This window comes from Uloborus diversus, chromosome 4 (assembly GCF_026930045.1).
Source record: "Uloborus diversus isolate 005 chromosome 4, Udiv.v.3.1, whole genome shotgun sequence".
NCBI lineage: Eukaryota > Metazoa > Arthropoda > Arachnida > Araneae > Uloboridae > Uloborus > Uloborus diversus.
The window spans coordinates 45,448,276-45,470,262 of NC_072734.1; the positions used below are offsets into that span (position 1 = coordinate 45,448,276).

Here is a 21,987-nt window from a genome sequence, read left to right on the forward strand (position 1 = left end):
CAGAAATTTGGTGCCCCCTTTCCTTTGGTGCCCCGAGCCCCGCCGTAAATCAGTCCCTGATTTTTATCCTTTTCCAACATTTAATACATATAATAGTGAGAAAAATTGTCTTATAGAACTATATATTTGTTACAATAAGACAGCACAAAGTCCACTTAATGGCAATTTTGAACCTACTACTTGGTTTTAAAATTAACAGTAAAATTTTTTAATGTGATAATCTACAACTCTTACAATAAAGGAAAAATATGATATTACTTCAGAGAGAACAGAGGGGAGGGGGGATGTTTCAAGTTTTTATGGCAAAAGATAAGAATCTAAAATTAATTAAAGTTGTTGTGTTGTTGTATGTGACTATCTATCTATGTCATTGCTACTCCTGGTGATGTTCCAGAAACCAACCAGAAATGAACATTAGCTGTTAGAAAAAATCATCTATGTATTCATAACAGCTATACAAATGTCTCCCTTCCCCTCCCACCACTAAAAAAAAAAGTCAAAATTTATTTAGGGATAGTTAAATGGAAATAAATGTACAGTGAAATAAGAGACAAATTTTATGTGAAAACAATACTTCTTTTACTTCACACAAAGAAGTAAAAAGAACTTACTTTTAGGCACACTACTTTATGCTTTTCAAATTCTCTTAGTATGACAAACTGTTTACATATCGAGCACTTCTCAGTCCTGGCACCACAAAGTTCTTTGTGTTCTGAAAGCTCATCCAAGGGCATTTCAGTGTTACAATACTGACAAGAAGCAGACCTTCTATACACAGTCTAAAAAGCAATTGAAACGAACATTTTTTTAAATAAAAACAGTCACATTAAATTTTTTTATTTCAAAATGTACATTTAAAACCTTTTTATACCTTAACTACATTGTTTAATGAGAGTTGATGGTTTCTCCCATTAACTTTTGATAGTAATTTTAATTTACAACAGTATCCATATACAAATATTACAATACTTACAGGGCTATTTAATATGGGTACCAATAGACCTTGCCAAAACGTGACAGCTAATGAATTTTTCACGACGTTGATACTTTTAATAAGTAAAATTTTTATGCAAATTTCAAAAATAAGCATGACAAAATATTTTGAACAGAATACTTTAAACAAAAATGTTTTGAAATAACAAAATATTTTTGTTTACATTGAAAATAACATATATAAGCACCCATTACAGCTGAAAATAAAACAAATTAATTTTAATTAACAGTTATTGTGTATCAACTACTCCAACTTTTCTGAACTCAGCAAAAATATTTATCATAACTCCCTCACATTAAAAAAACTAGTTCCAATAGTAAAATTTTTAACTCCCTTGACATTAAAATTAATATTGACTTCAACTGTGAAACCATATTTATGATAAAAGACGTGAATTTCAATTCAAAGTTAACTGTCTGCAAAGTTTTTCTTCTTGCCTCAGTAAAAAAGTTTTTATTGGCATCATTGTTTCGCAAGCTATCAGAATAAAAAAAATCTGTAACATGGTTATAGCATTCAACCAAGAAATTAATCTACTTAAAAATAAACTACTTGAAAATCATTTCCTAAATAATCTTGTGAATAATATTTTCTCTAGCATAGCCTTTAACCAACACTTCGCTTCACTGTAACAGTCTTACTTTTCACATGTATGATTCTTCTAGAGTAAACCACACGTTTGGACTCTAGTTGATGATTTTTTTTTTTTTTTTTGAATTAAGTTTTTTGGTCGACCTGCAATGTCCTACGAACTATTTTTATGGATGACATTTTTATTTATCTATCTTTTATGCATTGGATCGGTTTTGTTTTAATTTTATTTTTATCAACTGGAACGGAAATGGTATTGATGCATACGGATCTACATTTGCACCCGGACACATTAAGGCCCCATATGTACGAGTCGACGCATCAGCTTAAGATTACCCTTTTTGGATCGGAGCGCGTGTTTGAGTGGTTGTCTTTTGCTGGCGAGTTATCGCGTTTGGTAATTGTTCACTGTGAGTAATTATTAGCGGCACGTGAATTGCTCATTAAATAAAATATTATTTTTGGCAAATTTGGCGAAATCCGAAACTTTGCTGTGGTAACCCTAGCAGTGCAGCAATGAAAAATACGATCCAAAATGGCTAAACTTAAGCTGATGAGTCGGTCTAACTATATAGTGGCTCTAGGACACATAGGTAAGACTTCTTGATTTTTGCTGGCAGTACAGTGGAGGGACATCATCGATAGCCTTTGCTTCTAATGTCCGAGACGAAACCCTAGTGCTTAGTTTTAGGTCTTAGTTCCTTAAATCTGCATTCATTTTTCGCATGTGATGCGTTTTGCCCAATGTAATCCTGAATGTTGATTTTTTCGGAACTGGACATACTATTGTTAGTTTTAGTATAAAAAAATTTTGGTAATAGACAAGGGTCCAGTAAGAGACAATCATAAATTTGGATTTAAGCAATAAGCTTTTTAGGCCGGTAAAACTGATGTTACTCCATGAATAAGGTTAAGAGACCTAGTGTTATCAGAGTGAATTTTATGAGCCAGTTGGTATTTACAAGACAGTGGTGGAAGGTTATGAACAGCCAACATGAGGTCAGCTGGTGTTTCAGGTTAATTTGAATTTAATAAGGCTTTACTTCTAAAATTAAAGAACAATTGCACATTTTGAAGAGAAAAAGGGAATTTTGTCTATTATTTATCCTGTCTGTTGCAGGGTATCATCAGATATTTTGGTGTCTGTTGCTGGGAGGTCGGACCTCTTTTCGAAATTGAGCAAATAAAAATAGAAGTAACCGATTCAGAGGATCCAGAAGCAGGCAAACATTAGATGAGATGTTGTTGCGTAAGAGAAAAATTGTTTAAAAAGTCGAAATAAATTGAAAAGCTCAAAAAATTGAGTTAACCTGAGAGTGATGTCTTAAGCATGTCTGTGACTGATGCCATTACTCTAACACTTCTACAGAAAAAAAAGTCTAAAATATACTTTACTTTTTTTTTTTTTTTTTCTTATTTTCTGATAGTTCATTTATGGTCAAAGCTGAGATATGGAAAAGTTTATATGTTAAGAATGTTGCTCAACACAAGAAAAAAAAAAGGAAAGAATCATAGCTGGATTTAACAACCTCTAAGCTAATAGTTCTGAATTTATCTTTTTGCGTATGAAGTCAATGGAGGTACAATACATATTTCTTGTAAGAGCATATTGCACAAGGACTACCAGTATCTTAGCTTTTGCAAACAAATGAAATCAAGGCTTTTTAACATATAATCTTAAACTTAAAAAAAAAAAATCAGTGGCATAATACTACTCAAAGTTATTTACTGATACTAAAAGAAGTTAATTTTTAGCGATAAAATGTTAAAGATCAATATATTTATGCTTACTTTAGCGAAAACAAGATCAAAGGTTTGAAGAAAGAAAGTTTTGAAAGAAGAGATAAGAAAGCATTTGTAACTGTTTAGTAAAGAGTCAACTAAGGTATATATTTACAGCAGAAAGAATTACACAAGGACTACAACTGACTACAGGTTTTTACTCAAAGGTAGGGTAAATCCACTAGTGAATTTATAAAAAACCTCAGTGAATTAACAGCTTGTTTTTTTTTAATAAGGTTTCAAAAGTACTTTTTTTTTTTTAATTTAATTGGCAGTAGTACATTTATCTATACATTTTCAAAAAGAGAACTATTAGAAAATACTGTGTAGGTCACCTGGTTAGAGGTGTTCATACACTAAAGTGTCATTTTTATATCAACCCCCTCCCCCTCCAAAAAAAACCTCACACACAACTATAAAAGTTCTCCCAATTAAAAAAAAATTATATGTATCAATTAAAATGTTTTTACTGTCATGAGCTAAATCAATGTTAGTTTTTATTAACTTTTTTTTTTTTGTATGAAATGATGATCAAGTGCTGCACTTATTCACTGAGCAGTCTACCCTAAATATTTTAAATACAAATTCTAAATAAAAACTAATATGGTTAACATTTAAAAGGGTAAGAAAGTATTTGTGCTTAAAAGTTAAAATTATAAGTGCAAAAAGCTTAAACATGAAAAAGTTAAATCTTTCCATCCTTAATTTCAAAATATTTAATCTTTATTAATTTTTTTAGCGGTTTACCCTAAAAAAGAATATTTTTTTTTTAAGACTACACCCAGAAGAGACCAATAACATCTGAAGAACAATTTTTCTTTGAACTCCATTTGCCAGACCGGGTTAGATTAAAACTCATATATTACCAATAAAACGTATTAAATAAATAAATTAAATCAAGTTTATAAGATTCTTAGGCTAAAACAGCGGTTCTCAACCTGGGTGGCGCAGAAGAATTTTAAAGGGGATGTGCCGGTATAAAAGATAAAATTAAAAATTAAAGAAAAAACTGATCATGACATTTTATTCATTTTTTGGTCACATTGAATAGTAAAAAAGTGTCAGCCCTCTCATTAATGTTGTGAAGCTAATTAATGGTGTACGACACTCTCACCTGAAAAATTTACATATTACCACAAAATTCTTAAATTTGTTTCTTGATTTTTAAATTGATTTGACTTTCATATGCTCTACTAATAATATGTTCAAAATTAAGTTTTAGCTAGAAATGTCAAATTTTGTGCATGAAATTATCTGGATTTTTACTTTTCAGCTAGTTTCACCTATCCTAATCAGCTCCAGATTCCAATGGTGTTAACCCTGTTTGGGGGGGGGGGGGCCTGGCTCTGATTCGTATATTGTCCACATATGGGGAGGGGGGACGTGACCATGACCTCATGTCAGTGTTTTACAGGGAAGCACAGATCCTAAAACGTTGAGAACCCCTGGGCTAAAATATACAGTGAATCCCAAAAGTGTTCGTACACTTTGAAATATTTTAGCAAAACCAAAATAACACAAAACTGAATTCGAATATGAAGTCAAATATTTTTTCACATCATTCCAATGTCATTCTAAATGAAACCCAGTAGTTTTTCCAAAATACTGATGGATCTTCTTTTTGAAATGGGTCAAAAAACGAAGAGACAGAGAAATAACACGTCACAAATGTTATCGTACACTCAAATATTTTCGAATAAATTCATAACAAAAATTATCATATGTCGTTTTTTTTATTATTTTTGCACTGTGTTGACCCTTTGTCACTTGGCTTTAAGTTTTTGTTTATATATTTCTTAATATTGTGCTTATTACTTTAAAATGGCTGGTTTTCGTAGAAAACCACAAAACACCATTCGAAATTTGAATTTTTTCCTCACAGAAGCAGTAAACTGGTTTGAAATGTCTCTAATTCATTCCATTCCATAGTAAAGTGCTTGATAAAAATGCTTTTAAGAAAAGAATAGGACCGAAAACAAGGTAAGAAAAGGTCAACCGGCAAAGTTGACAAAGCGTAGTTGGAGATTTACAGTTAAAAATTTTATGAAAAATAAATACCATTTGAATGCTGTAAAAGTTTCTGCAGAGTTAAATAAAAATTTTTACATTTAATTTTCACCTAAAATTGTTCGCCAAGTTCTCTGATTAGCTGGATTAAATGGGATCACTTCCCGCAGAAATTTTCTTGGCCGTGCGAAAAACAGAAAACTTACACTTTTCGTAGCAAAATCAACGATAAATAAGCTCAAAACATTTTTTAATTACGTCTTACTCAGTGATATTAAAGACTTCAAAATTTTTGGTTAAATTGTTGTATAATTGTAAATAGAAGAAAAAATTAGGAACTTAATCTTAAGAACTTAGTTGGACCAGTTAATCAGGATGGTGAAGGTGTTCTTGTGTGAGAGTGCATATCAGCATCGGGACTTAGTATTTTGGAAGTTTTTGATGAAATAATGAATCATACTGTTCCTTTAAATACTTCAAAAACTAATTTTAAACTCTTAGCTAAAAATTTGGTTATTGGAAACAACTTTGTTTTTTATCAAGATAACTATAAGAAGCACACGGTTTTCAACATTTACGTCTAGTGCCTCAAAAATTGCCCTAGTTTAGAAAAAATCCCTTCAATCTTCAGATTTGAACTTAATGTAATGTATTTAGAGATATCTGGAGGCTAGATTACGAAAATAAGGCTTTGAAACGAAAATAGAGCTAGAAACAGTAAGACTTGAAAGTGGTTGAACACTTACTTAAAATTAAGCAAAAAAAAAAAAGAATGAAATTTACTCCCCGACGTTTAAAAGGTGTTACTGATACTGCACGAAATTCTACTAAATAATAACTTAATAAAAAGTTAGATTATTTTATCATATATAGACATTTTTTAAAGTGTACGCACACTTTTTCGAGATAAAATTTCCGGCACTTTTTGGTTGTTAATTTTTAAAAAATTAAGTTTTAATATTTTCAAAAAAAATTTCATGTAGTTTTGTTGAAAACTGATCTTCAGAAAGAAAAAAAAATCAATTTCAGATGAATGAAATAGTGATTGTCAAAAGGAAATTGGGGGGGGGGGGGGCTAATATTTTACAATAAAAGTAGTTCTTACTTTAGATGTAGCTCCAAATTCACCAATTCTTTTGTCCGACAGGAAAGAATATGATGCATCATTATTTGTTCCTTTGTATCTCAAAAAGGCATTTTTTTCAAAATTCTTTTCCTTCTGGAAATTTTATACGAAATCAAACAAATAGCACTGGTTAATATATACTGGTTGGTAATAAAACATGTTACCATGATAAACAGTTGTCAAATCATATATCAGGAAAGAACGTGAAAAATAGAGAACATCTTTCTAAAATCACCAAAAATGAACCTCTATTCATCCTGCAATTCTTTTTAGACAATAAGCATACAGACAACGAAGAATTTAAAAAGAGTCCAGTCAAATGACTGTAAAGTAGCTGGTTTTTACTTTTTTAGATGTGGCTCCAACTTCACTTTCACTTCTAGTATCAGTGATGGTAGAATGTGATGTTTCTTTAACAATGTCTTTGTACTTGGTAACATTGTATCTTTCAAAACCCTCTTGTCGCTAGAAATAGTATATATCAAATAAAACTTGTACATTATTTAACAAAACTTTTAAAATATTCATTAATAATAAATTTTTAAAAACTTACGCTTTGACAGATTTCTTGATGTTTTTCGAGATCTCTTAGCAAAACAAACTGCTTACAAGTGCAACACTTATCTGTTCTCGAACCACAAAATGTGATGTGCTCTGAAAGCTCATCAAACGGCTTTGTAATGTCACAAAATCTACATGAAATTGGTCTTCTGAAACATGCAGTCTAAAAATTAAATAAAATTCATCAAATTCAACATGTCAAACAATATTTTTAAAACTTTACCGAAAATGAAACTAACTTAACTCATTTTTCAAACTTAATTCAAAGCTTTTAAAAGCAAAATAGAATTTACAGTTTCCATTAGTACCAGATTATTCTTTAAAAGGTAGCTGCAGTGGAAAACATTTAAGCGCAAGATAATGCTCTTTTAAGAATTCTATTTATTTGTGAAGTATAATTGAGATACATTATTTGAATCATGTCCGAACTGGCAGTCGGGTAACCGGTCACATTTCCAATGCCCATAATTCAAAGAAAAGTGCTTTATTTTTTCTTAAGTCTTTTGCACAAAGAAAAGAACCACCGGACCCCTGTATTTCTATGTTAATTTCATTTACAATTAGATTCATCAATTCCAATGATTCGTGTGCTCATATTCTAGTGCCGACACTCTTAAAACAAAAACTGTATCCTCTATCTCTTCAATTACATACAAATATATATGTTTGAAAATACATGGAGGCGGCACCAAAGTTATACACCTCCACCTGCTCCTCAGTTTTTAACCAACTGCAAAAATGAGGCGCTTATTAGTTCCTACCTTTTGAATGTTTTTTTTTTAGCTCATAGTGTCTCAACTAGGGAACCGATTTTTATGATTATTTTTTTTATGAATAGGGGATGGCCAACTTAAGTCCCATAAATTTGGTTGACCACATTTGTTCTTTAGAAAAAAATATATGGGCAAAAGCAAGTAAACATCATGTAATTTCCTTATTAAATGATTAAATAAAAAACCAATTGTTATAAAGAGGTTTCCATGAAATAGTGTATGGATGACCACCAATGACTTCCACCTTTCAATTACAAGTTCCACTCTTAAGAGATAACAACAGAAAAGTCCATTCACTTGAAATTTTAATTTTTTATTTTTGTAATATAAATCAATCTACCTGTAAAAAATAGTTTTGCAACCAATGGTTAAATTTTAACTCTGAAAAGCGATGGGGCAAGACCCCTTTACTTTTGAAAGAGAGAAGGAAGTTGCTTCTTTTAACGAGGAGCTGCCTATGGCTGCAGTGGTATTTTTTATCATCCAGTGCTGCTAATAAGTAGATGACAGAGCCAATCTAACTAAATTGGCACAAAAATTAATTCCAAAGAGGAACAAGGATTAATTTTTAATGCCAAATGCTTAAAATTTTAGAAGCGTTAATTTTTATTTTCTTTTACAAAAAAAGGAAGAAATGAATTTGCGAAAAAATGTTCACTCAAAAATCAACCTTAATTTCTATTTTGCTCACCTTCGAATGAATGTTGAGTTTTTTTTTTTTCGACTCGACCACACGTGGATAAGTGCCTAAGAATGTATAGACACACGAAATATCCATTTCGACGATTCCCGAGTTAATTACAACGAGTTTTCTCGTGACGTCTGTATGTACGTATGTATGTCGCACAACTCAAGAATGGCATGCCCTAGAAAAGTCGAAATTTGGTATGTAGACTCCTAGTGGGGTCTTGTTGTGCACCTCCCCTTTTGGTTGCCTTTGGATGTTTCTAAAGGGGTCATTTGCCCCTTTTTAGGGAGGAAATCATTGATAACTTTGATGTAACATCGATGTAAGTGGTGCTACAATTTGGCGGACACTTGGCGATTTATCGCCAGTCTTTTTATTGCCAAGTTTTGTCGTCAACTTGGCGACAAATTTGGAACTTTTTTTTTAATCTGGTTTCAATTCGGCCACTGTTGTATTTAGAGTGTAAACTATTGAATCACATTAAAATTAAAATAATAATGGGAAAATGACATTAAACTGGAGTAAAAGTAAGTCATGTGATGAACACATCAGCTTGTTTTTTAAACATATGAAGCACTTATAAGTGTTGTGATAGTTATATCCAACTATTTCTGAAAGACATCTTCATATAAAATAGCCAATGATCGAGTAACTCTCCTGACATCATCAACAATGAAACTTGTGCAACGGCATGATAATATGGGTCATTCTTCAAAAAGTGTAACTTTTCTGTCACACGCCTTTTACAGTAAAACCTTTAAGCATACTTTCCAACCAGGGTCGCCAGAACTAAAAACAGTAAATTCAGGACAGGCTTCTAGGAGTAAAAAGGGGGGGGGGGGTTGAGGCGTCTAGTCATGATTAATCTGAAAAACTCAATCGTAACAAAGCATTGGGGGGGGGGGGGGTTTGCAGTATTAAAAAAGTGAAATTTCCTTTTTTATTTCGTCTTGTAATTAAGCATTTCAAAAATATATTCCCAAAATTTCAAGTCGTTTCGAGCAAACTTCTCAAAGTTATCAAGTATTCAGTCTCTGCTCCTTCAAACTGTAGCTCCGAAAGCTAGCCAAGAATGCAGCTGTTCTGAAAGCTGCGGATGTCACTCAGAATGCTAGTGCTGCTTGCTTGTGGTTAGTTAAATATAATATAAATAAATAACGAAAGAAGAAAAGTCTCAGGAAATCGAAGCTGCTAGAGGGACTGTCTTCTATGGAGCTGGAATTGATGCCTTTTAGTTTCTAAAATTTTAAACACGTTTTTCTCAAAACCACTTTTTCAAAATCGGTGTTCACTCCCATTTTAAAACCAATTGACCGATTAATTTTGTATACACATTCTGCAAAAAAAAAAAAAAAGAAATATCCTCCCAACTTTGAGTTGGAGTTTTTTTTTTTACTAACAAAGTAGCAGAACTTTTCATGAAAAATAACTCTTTCAATTTCAAATGGCTGCCAAAAATTTTGAAGTCAAACAAAAAAAGATCTGAGAACGTAGTGGGGGGGGGGGGGATTTATTAATACTTTGACTAAATTCAAATAGAATTTGATTTCAGATAAATGTCAGCTGAGATACATTAAACACTGCAAATCATCTTTCTCCAAAGGTGCTCTGGGAAAAGCCCTGTCACCGGCTAGACTGTGGATATTTTTTGATCAAATATTTATAGAATATTCTTAAAACGATACATAATAATGCACAGAGGGTTTTAATAAATTTAACCAAACCATTCTCTTAAAACAAATTTGTAAAAAAAATGAATTTTTTGACGCTGAAAACCTTTTTTCTCCCCCCCCCCCTAAACCTCTCAAAATGTCGCCCATCAAAGTATAGACATTGTTTTCATTGCGATTGAAGACACATGCGCAGAGATATATTTCCAACATTAGTCAATGAGCCAAGTAACCATTTGGTTCCTCATAGTCTGCCGCCAAAACAAAAATATACAAACCAAATCAAAAGGAAGATGATTTTTGCGTTTGCTGCCACATGATTTCCTCATAGCTCATTATTTCACATTTTTTGTTTTACTTTATTTTTTCCCCTTAAAATAATGTCTCGTTCTGTAAAACATTGTTATGAGCTAGAATATGGGACTTAGGGCATCTCATATGGAAGTTCCCCGGGACGCGGGACAATTATTCAAAATACGGGACTGTCCCTTGAAATCCGGGACGTCTGGCAACCCTTTTGCCAACCTTCGAAGAAAAAAAACAGGAGATTCCACTAAAGGTATTTAAGCTATTCACCAGTGACATATCTTCACAACAGAATCATTAAATTATGCTTTTAAGTAACATGAATACGAAATTTGAAGTGAAATGGGGATTTTTCACAAACGTAAGCTAATTGGTAGAAGCAAGAAAAATATACTGCAAAGGAAAAACCATATAATAAGTAGTAAATTTGCAAAAATTTCATCCATTCCAGTCTCTACCGAAAAATTAGCTACCAAAATCAAAGCGTGTACTTTGTTGAATCCGCAATGTGGAAAGCTTCGAAATAATAAATTTTTACTAAGTGAGTTATTAATTGGAAAAATTCTTATTCTCTGATAGAGACGTACCGAGTAGCACTTCGACCGAGTACCGAGTACTCGGCCTTTTACTACTCGGCCGAGTAACTCGGCCTTTCACTACTCGGCCGAGTTTCCCAGTACCAATTATGTTGAAAGAAGGACCACCGACACACACCGATGAATTTTGAACTTATTGAAATAGTAGTATAGACCTCCTTGTCCATATAATAGTTTTTAAACTAAAAATTCCTGCTGAAATTTAACTACAAAATTTTGCAAAAATAATATTTTTTAAAATTAAAAATGAATAAATAAGGTATGACTTATCAAGTTGGAATTAAAACAAATTATACAAATTTATTCAGTATAGGTCTAGTTTGCTAAACATAAATAATTTTTAAAAGCAAAAAAACATGTGCAGGAACACTGCAGACACGTTTTTCTGTGTTACAAGGATAGTCTTTTCAGTGCATAACATGTGAACTAAAGAATGTAAAGGCATACGACAAAAAAATTCGACTTTTGCCAGATGCCTTTAAATCAACGAGCTCACATTTTGTGCATTGAAAAAGAAATTCCTCGTAACGCCAAAACACCTGTCTGCAGTGATCCTGCACTGTGCTTCTAACGTTGTTTTATTTCCTTTTATTTTTAAAGCTAAGGTATTTTTATATATCTTATAACTAATTTTAGTTTGTGTAGCAAAAATTCCATATTTGCACAATTTTTAACAAAAAAGTTTTATTGACTTTCGAGACATTCGAACCAAGATTTATTCCATTGAAGTATTTCAAACTTCATTATTCTCAAAATTTAAATTTGAATTGTAAATGGTTGCAGAAAATTATATATGCTTGAGCTTTTTTGTAAATTTTAATATATTCAATTTTTTGCAACTACTCGGTATTGGCCGAGTATCTAATCAAAATTTGGCCGAGTACCGAGTAGTTACCGAGTACTCGGTACGTCTCTATTCTCTGACACTGGTAGCCGACTAGAAAAAGGCATCATCTATTGACAAGAAAGTGAAACTTTTTGATGATCAACTGAAAAAAACTGAAAAAACGGGAGAAAATTGTAAAAAACAGGAAATTGCTGGAACAGGAATCGATGGAAGCAAAAAACGGAAGTCTCCTGTTAAAAACAGTAGAGTTGGCCTGTATGTTTAAGGGACAATTCATTTAACAATAATTTTTAATTTCATCTAAAATATATCTATTTAAATCTGTCAAGAATTTTTTAATAATAATTTTTATTTTAATATATTTTTGGTAACATGTGAATTCTCACTTCTGTGGCATATCACACACCTTGTGTTTCTGTTTATGTTGCTTAATAACTTGTTTAATTAAAAGTATATACTTATTTATTGATTATTCCTTTCACAAGTGTCTCAAACACCAATTGTTTAAGTATATATATTTTTTTAATATTGTGTTTTAGTTCATTTTACTAGGACAAGGAGTCATGTCATACAATAAATTCTCACCTCCGTTACCTAAACACAAAATGCCATTCCTCATTAACACATGGCAGTAATGACATCAAATTTTATTTTCCATGATACAAGGAATCCCTTGTTTATTTTCAGCCATAGTTGAATTTGTGAGATTTTTGTCGAAAAACAAGGAGATAGTTTTGCTTCAAAAACTTAGTATGATTATTCCGACTTCTCACCTCCATGAACTTGAATTTCAGGGATGTAAATTAATGTAAAAAAAAGTGAACATGTTTTCATATGTTTAACATGTGCAGATTGTAGCAATGAAGGGAAAAAAAATTTCCCTGAAAAATGCATCTATAAGGCCTATATTAAATGATAGAGGGAAAATACATCAACAATAGGCATTAGAGACGTACCAAGTACTCGGTAACTACTCGGTACTCGGCCAAATTCTGATTAGATACTCGGCCAATACCGAGTAGTTGCAAAAAATTGAATATTGTTCGAGACAGATACTAAAAATTTATATTTAAAAAAAAAACAGTAAGCATTATATTCTGTAATCATTTACAATTAAAATTTATAAGTCAAATTTAAATTTTGAGAATAATGAAGTTTGTAATGCTTCAATGGAATAAATCTTTATTTTAATGTCCCCAAAGTTAATAAAACTTATTTATTAAAAATTATGCAAAAAAGGTAAGTATAAAAAATACGGAATTTTATATTAAAAATGGATTTTTGCTACAAACAAAAATTAGTTATAAAAAATATAAAAATACCTTTGCTTAAAAAATAAAAGGAAATAAAACAACGATGAAAGCACAGTGCAGGAACACTGCAGACACGTGTTTTGGCGTTACAAGGAATTCCTTTTTCAATGCACAAAATGGGAGCTCGTGGATTTAAAGGCATCCGACAAAAGTCGGATTTTTTTGTCAAATGTCTTTACATTCTTTAGCTCACATGTTATGCCCTGAAAAAGGTGTTCCCTGTAACGGGGAGGGGAGGGGGCAGAAACAACTGTCTGCAGTGTTCCTGCACATTTGTTTTATCTGCTTTTAAAAACTATTTATGTTTGAACGGACTGGAACTATAATTGATTGGTATACAGTGAAACCCCTCCTAACGGACACCCCTCTTATGCAGACAATTTTTAATTCCCCAGTTCCAATGCAAATAACATTATTAAACCCCTGTCCTGGGGACAAAAAAAAATTGTCCTGTTAGTGTTCGCATTAGAGGGATTTTACTGTAATTTGTTTTAATTCCAACTTGATTAATCATACCTTTTATTTATTTATTTTTAATTTTAAAAATATTTTTTTGTAAAATTTTTGACAGAAACAAAGTTATTTATATAATGCGTAGTTAAATTTTAGCAGGAATTTAGTTTTAAATACTATTATATGGACAAGGAAGTCTATACTACTATTCCAATAAGGTCAAAATTCATCACATGTGTGTCGGTGGTTCTTCTTAAAACATAATTGGTACTCGGCCAAGTACTCGGTAACCTGGTACTCGGCTGAGTAGTGAAAGGCCGAGTACTCGGTACTCGGCCAAAGTGCTACTCGGTACGTCTCTAATAGGCAGTCTACCAAAATTATAAATTGCCAGTATATCCTCAAATTTACTAAATGCTATTTTTTAACATACATTTGAAACTACTAATCAAGTCGTACTTTAATTAAGAGAGCTTAATCTTATATTCCCACTAATAATCAAAATAGCTGATTGTTTGCACAATTACTACTTTGATATTAAATTGGGCTCCATTTTTAACTATTAAAAGTTTCTTTTTTTTATTTCCGTGAACAAGTTAATTTTTTTTATATATGAGTAAAATTATTAGAACTGAGCTGGGCCATTGTTTTGGTTACTTCTAATAGGCAACACTTTCATGTAAGGATAAAAAAAAATTTAAAAAAAGGTTTCAAAATTTAAAAATATTTGCGTTCAAAAGTTACGTTTTCTGGAGAATGACCCATATGCTTTAGGAATATTTAAAATGCAGGATAAGGCTTAATTGTGACAAGGCTGAACTGGATCCGGTAACCTGGAGTTAAATCAACAGGCAGTTTGTAGGCTTAGACAAGTGTTAAAAAACAACTATCTATTTCATTGGATATTCTAAGTTTAAGCAACTTCTGATCATCTTCTGACCAATTCAGTAACTTCCTTAGTCCTTCTTTGGTAATCTTTTGTATGACATTGCTCACCATTGAGAACACCCACATAACAGTTCATTTTGAACGATCACAATGTAAAACATAACTAAACTGAAATTAACACCTAAATTAATCTTTTACAAAAATATCTAATGAATTTTCGCAGTAAAAAGCAAAATAAGAGTATAAGGAGCAAGTAAAAACATGCTAATGCACTCAATCATTGCTAGACAGATGTGCATCATTTAAAGCTAGTTTATAACATGATATAAGCATTCACTGGCTAATTAAAACGGAACAAAACCGGATTGTGATAAATGTATGAGACTTAAGTCTCATACATTTATCATGAGACGCGAGTCTGGAGACATAATTTTTGTAGCACTCTTCTATTATTCATTTGTTATGTTCTCAAAATGTTAATTTGTTATTCCTTGCTAAATTATAACTGGCATTGTTCTGCATTCCATTTTATGAATTTGAGAACAAGTTTTTCATTCTGCCCTGTTTTGACAGCAATGAGTTAGAAATTTATCATCTTTTAACTTGCTCATTCCATATATTATTTTGCTTCCTATTATGAGAGCTAAGTTCTTGTAGTCTACCTCCTTGACTAAAAATTAAGGTTTTGTACATTAATGAGAATTATTTTAGCTTTGTGTTACATCGTGATCTTCAATATAGACTTTAGTGCGATAGGCAAGATTATCAAAGAGTATGTTTATGGAAATGATAAGTATGCATTTGTACACTGCTAATTAAAAGTAAACAATATAGACCATAAATGTTTGTTTCATCCTTCTAAAAAAAATTAGGTTTACAAGTTTACACATGTTTTATGTAGAACCCCTATAACTGGATAACTGGAAAGGTCGGCGCATCTGCCATTAATTTTTACTAATATTTTACAAGAAGAATTTAAAGTACAATGCATTCTTATTTTTCGTGGAAGATTTTACAACAGTACATTTTACAATAAAATAATTATTACTTGGTCAAAATTGGGCATTTATAAAAAATAGGAGTAAGTTTGTTTTTTTTCTTGACATAAATCCCATTACCTTCCCATCATGAAACTTTACATGATTGTTTATGAAAATACTATCTATTTATAGAATTTTTTTAAATTTTTAAAAGTGGTACTTTTTGAAGAAAATCCAAAATCAAAAATTTGATTTACATTGAAAAAAAAATTTTTTACAACAACCTATGGCATGTTTTATATCTCTGGAAAGAGCATTAAAAAAGCTACAAAATGACACCTGTCCCATCTCTCTAACTGAATGACAGCTTTTATAGCAATTTAAAAATTATTCTTTCATAGTATTTTCACAATTTTTGAAAAACTTTACAAGGCCGTATTCAAAAAACTATTCAAGATAAAAATTTTAAATTTTGTAATTTTATTCATATTAGCACAAGATATCAGTGTACCAAATTTCAAGAAAATCTAAAGTGGTGAGGTAAAATTTTTACTTAAAGTGTGTTGATTTGACGCGGAATGACCCGGTAGGAGTTTTCTCCAGGGAAGCTTTCAGAATTAAAGGCATAAATAGGTACTTTTTGGCTGTGCTTGCTACGTTAGAACAAATGAAAGGGTTCAGGGTTCTACCCAGAAATTTTTAAACGTTGAAGTGTAAAACCGCATTTTGAAGCTATCTTTAGTGATATCAGGAAAAGAGATAAAAAATTCGAGAACTCTCTCTCCTAAAAACATTTTGAAGCTATCTTTCACGCTGCTAGACTATAGAGTGGAGGTGGGAGAGGTTCCCAGCCGGAATTATTTGAAACTGAATGTGATAAAAAACAATTTTAGACTATGATTGGCCAAGTTGAGGGACCAAACCAAATGTCGAAAAATGAAATTTGCTTACCTTCCATAAGGAATAGACTAGTCAACATGTGATTCAAAGTTGTTAGATCAATTTTCTACTCCCAAAAGCGAGTAAACAGAAATAACTTTTATTTCTTTTGAAATTAGTAATGAATGAGAAATCAAAGTAAACTTTGAAACATATAAAGTCACCCCTGTGATGAGCAATAAATTGTTTCGTGTGTGTGTGTGTGTCATTTTTCACGTCCCCCTCCCTTTTTTACTCTTGACATCATTTTCCTAAAGTTTTTTTTAAAAAAGAAGTTTTTATTTCACTAGGAGGTTTTTAAGAAACTCTTAAAATCCAGTGTTAACTCTTTCTTGTAAGGAAAATTTGAAAACTTATTGTTTTCTTCCTCCTGGAGTAAACTTCTACAGTATTAAAAAAACATTGGTAACATGACTGTCCACTGCCGCTTCCTCACAAAAAAAAACAAGGAATATATATTCCATTATAATATAATCCATTATATATATTTCGATATCCATTATAATATAACTGATATACACTAATGGCCATTAAAATTGCTACACCAAGAAAGTGACATGGTACAGACATGAAATTTTAACGACAGGAAGAAGATGATGTTATATGCAAATGATTAGCTTTTCAGCGCATTCAGACAACGTAGGCGCCGGCAGCGACACCTACAAAGTGTTTAAATGAGGAAATTGTACAGTCAATTTCTCACGTGCAAATTCAATTTGAACGTTGTTGCGTGTTGGAAAATTGTTGTGATGCCTCGTGTAAGAAGAAGAAATGTGCACTAGCTCGTTTCTGTCTTTGATAGAGGTCGAATTGTAGCCTATCGGGATTGCGGTTTATCCTACCGCAGTATAGCTGCTCGCGTCGGTCGAGATCCAATGACAGTTCGCAGAATATGGAATCAATGGGTTCAGGATGGTAATACAGATCGCCGTGCTGGTTTTCAACGGCCAGTAATCACTAGCAGCTGAGAGGACAGGCATGTTATCCGCATAGCCATAGTGAATCGTACAGCCACGTCACGAGCCTTGAGTCAAGAAATGGGGTCATTTGCAAGACAAAAAGTGTCTGCACGAACAGTTCGGCGACGTTTACAGCAGCATGGACTGTCAGCTCTGAGACCATGGCTGCGACTACCATTGACACTGCATCACAGACAGAAGCGCCTTTAATGGTGTGATCAGCGACGAACCTGGGTGTACCAATGGCGAGACGTCATTTTTTCTGATGAATCCAGATTCTGCTTACAACATCATGATGGTCGCATCCGTGTTTGGCGGTATCGTGGTGAACGCACACTGGCAGCGTGCATTCGGCATTGTCATACTGATGGCCCCTGGCGTGATAGTGTGGGGTGCCATTGGATACACATCTCGGTCACCTCTTGTTCGCATTGACGGCACTATGAACAGTTAGCGTTACATTTCCGATGCATTACGACCCGTGGCACTACCCTTTATTCGACCCGTACGAAACTCTACGTTTCAGCAGGATAATGCACGATCGCATGTGGCTGGTATTGTGCAGGCTTTCCTTGATGCGGAAAATGTTCGACTGATGCCCTGGCCAGCACGTTCTCCAGATCTTTCACCAATAGAAAACGTCTGGTCAATGGTTGCTGAACAACTAGCTCGTCAGCAAACGCCAGCCACTACGGTCGATGAATTGTGGCATCGTGTTGAAGCTTCATGGGTGTCTGTACCTGTACATGCCATCCACTCTCTGTATGACTCAATGCCCAGGCGTATAAGCAGTTATTGCTGACAGAGGTAGTAGTTCTAGGTACTAATTTCTCAGGATCTATTCACCCAAATTTCTTGAAAATTTAATCATTTGTTATTTCCAACATTATAAATGTGTCCAATAAATATTACTTTGCTATTTGCATTTTTCCCTGGTGTAGCAATTTTAATGGCCAGTAGTGTATATATATATATATATGATGTATATAACCATATATATATAACTGACATCAAGAAAAACTTTTTGAAAGTATTTGAAAGAAAGCAGAAATTTTTGTATAAAAGTAATTTTAATCTAGTAGTGACACAAAAGTCTTACAATTCGAAGATTTACTTTTTGCCTGCAGTAACAGATTAAATCCATAATTTCCTTATTTACAAAATATCTTTATTATTTCCACATTAAAAGGGTTAATTTGCTGCCCCCCAGGGAGATTTACGGTGGGGCATTCGGGGACCAGGGCACCAAAGGAAAGGGGGCACCAAATTTCTGTCATTTTTTTTTTTTTTTTTTTTTGAGCAAAATGACAGAAAAAAAAACTCCAAAACAGTTTTGTGATGGACAATGAGGAGAAGTCATATTAGACTCTAAGCAAAGTTTCAAGGTTTCCTGTTTTTATGTAATCTGTTATAATCTGATTACAAAACTAAAATTCAGAATGTCAGCTTATGATGGCATATTAAAGAAATTTTCTTGCTTGTTTGAATACGACAAGCAAAATATTCGAGAAGTGCAAAAGATCTTTGGGCAGTTCTCAAAAGGTGGGAGTAAACACAGACCTCAACTTTGAAGCTTCAACACCAAATAACTTTCATTTTAATAAACTCAAAAATTTTTGAATTAAATAATAATTCTGTATACAGACAAGAATTGACATAAATTATGGAAAAAAATGCTCTTCAAATACCCTTTAAAAATATTTTCTTTGCTAAACGGCACAATTTTGGACATACCAAAACGTTAACTGAGCAAATGTACCATTAAAAATTTTTTTTTAAATTTATTTCCATACATTTCAAAAAAAAAAAAAAAAATATTAAGGCCATGAATCTCAAACTGAATATTTTTTTGATAATATTTTCCACAAATTAAAAAATTAAAGAGATTATTTTTGTTGTAAACAATTTTAGAAAAAATGGAAAGTTGGAAGTTTGATGTATGTCCAAAAGTTACGATCTTGACAATGCTATTATTTGAGAACTAAATATATGATTTATATGTTTTAAAGGTATGTTTCAATCCTCATAATCAATTCTTAATTATTTTAAAGTGTTTTCACATATTTTTATGCAGTATCTTTGAAGCAAAATCATTTTTCTTAAACATACATGTGAGGTGTCCAAATTGCATTACGATCTATAATTCTGTCGATTTATTCATTATTATAAATGATCTTCTGTCTTGTAACCTTAATAAAGAAGGCTAATATAATGTTAATTCCTTCAATCCATTGACATTTTGCACAATTAATATGTTATGCATTAAACATTACATTAATAACAGTAGAAACACAAGTTATGATCGTAACGGAACACATTTAAGTAAACAAAACGAACACATTTAAGGAATTACAGTACCTTTCGAACATTTTTTAAAATTTAAGTTAATTTTATATTTCTTTGAAACCATAACATGCAAACTTATTTCGTAATTAATATTTTTTTTTTTCAAAATTTAAAAATATTGCCTACTATTTTCAAAAATTCAAAAAATTGAGAAAAATTTCAATTTTTAAAAATTTTTAAGGCTTTTTTATTTTTGCACTAATTTAAAAAAAGTTTTTTGCTAAACGATCATTATAATCATCTCTAAAAATCTGTGCATTCATTTGCTTATGAGTTTATTAGCAAATTTTCTGTGATTAATTATGTAAAAATCAAAGTTTTTTTTTTATTATTTGGTTTTTAAAGGTTTAACATGCTCTAAACATTTGAGTAATTTATAAAATGCTTATCCAATGCACAGTTTTGTCAAACATGTTATCCCAATTGCAAAAAGTATTACTTTTAAGCTGTATCTTTAATAGAAAAAAATCCTTAGGCCCCAAAGCAGAATACTACTAAATTTGCGACGTACGTCGCAGAACATATGCCTGAGCAGCAGAACAATTCTGTTCAAATGTGAAAGGAAAATTGACAAATTTTCTGCAGAAATTCTGCAAATTTCATTGAAAATCTGCAAAAAAATCGTTTCATCATTTTTGAGGTACTGTAACCCCTTAAGTAAACAAAACGGCACAAAAATCGCCAAGCAAATTCCGATTAGCGACAACTCACAACATACGATAAGCGAAGGGTTACCAGCGAGAATACTGGTTTTCACCAAGAGTGTCAGTTTTGGCGACTTCATCACCTGTGCTGGCAAAATGATTGGGTTTTTTTCGGATTCTACAAAACCATAACAAAATTATTTAAATTAATTACTGTCCTTTATTATTTAAAGGACAGTATTTTAAGTCATTCAAGTACTTTAAATCCTTTATTTTTCATTGCAGAATGTAAAAGTAGATAAAATTGTCACTGGAAAAGTTCAAAAACTGTGAAACTTACATTATGATGATGTCCAAAATCTGTTACCTACTGGACAAAGATGTCCAAAATCTGTTACCTACAGAACGATCATTAAATTTGCTATTTATTAATTTTTATAAATACCTGCTGTCTTTTAATGTTTGTATATGATGTTCTAGGTGTACATACTATGCAATAAAAACAAAATTGATGTCAAATTTCAAAATTTTAAAAATAGCTCATAATTAACTTTTTTGTTCCCACCTTTTGAGAACTGTCTTATAGTTTTAGTTATAATAGCAAGCTTAAAAAACAATACATAACATACATATATTTACATGATAAAAATAATCTATACCATGTGTTTCTCTAATGTCCACTTTTCAATATTTGCATCACAATAGGAACAATTAATTGTTGCATGAAAGTCCTCATTATGCTGTTCCAAGCAATCTCGCTTATAAGGTTCATCACAGCGTCGACATAATTGAACAGTTCGAAAACAGTAAGCACTATGAACAACGAAATTTGGGGCAGCAATATCCTTTTTACTAAACAATAAAACAAAGAATTATAACTTAAGCAATAATTACCAATGAAAAGCAAAAACAGTATACGTTCCAAAAGATGAGGGGAAAAATATATTTCTCACACATACCAATTCTTACACTGCTTCACTTCTTCATCACCCATAATGTAGGAATAGACGGTTAAGTTGGAAACTCAATTTGAAAAATGTCTAAATTGAAACATTCTCCAGCTCACAACTAGGAATGTGCATGCAATTTCTCAAAATGGATACACGATGCTCGAAAGCATTTGTCATAAATTCTGCACGAACTTTAATGTCCATTTACAGTAAGGAAATTAAATTGTTAAAAAGCTCCTTAAGAAAAGGGTGTACTAATCGCTGATATTAAATGATTAGTACTTGGCTGAAGTATCAAAACATCGACAAAGCCTATGTGCCAAATGTTGCTTAACGTGTAAATAATGCAACAAAACCTAATATAATTAAAATAAACGAAATATCATACGTCGTTACAAAGAAGTAAACATGTATTTCACATTAACGCTATCTTAATGATAATCGAGCTTTTCAAAAGAAACCAAAACTTTTACAACCGATGAAAGTTGCCGTTAAGGGTTTTTTTCCCCCGCATCGCTGAGAAAAGGCTGCAGAGTCTCGCCTCTCAAAACAATTAGACTTCATTCATATGACG

The 21,987-nt window shown here is 32.0% G+C and overlaps 1 protein-coding gene across 1 annotated transcript; it reads right to left on the bottom strand.

Moving 5' to 3' along the window:
• Positions 1-373: 373 nt before the first annotated feature.
• Positions 374-21,457, bottom strand: LOC129220093 (XIAP-associated factor 1-like). Its single transcript, XM_054854434.1, has 7 exons — positions 21,423-21,457; positions 21,123-21,315; positions 7,054-7,224; positions 6,846-6,965; positions 6,480-6,593; positions 612-779; positions 374-418 (listed from the first exon to the last, which is right to left on the bottom strand). The coding sequence occupies exons 1-7, from the start codon at positions 21,455-21,457 to the stop codon at positions 374-376; spliced, it is 846 nt and encodes a 281-aa protein (XP_054710409.1).
• Positions 21,458-21,987: the final 530 nt, after the last annotated feature.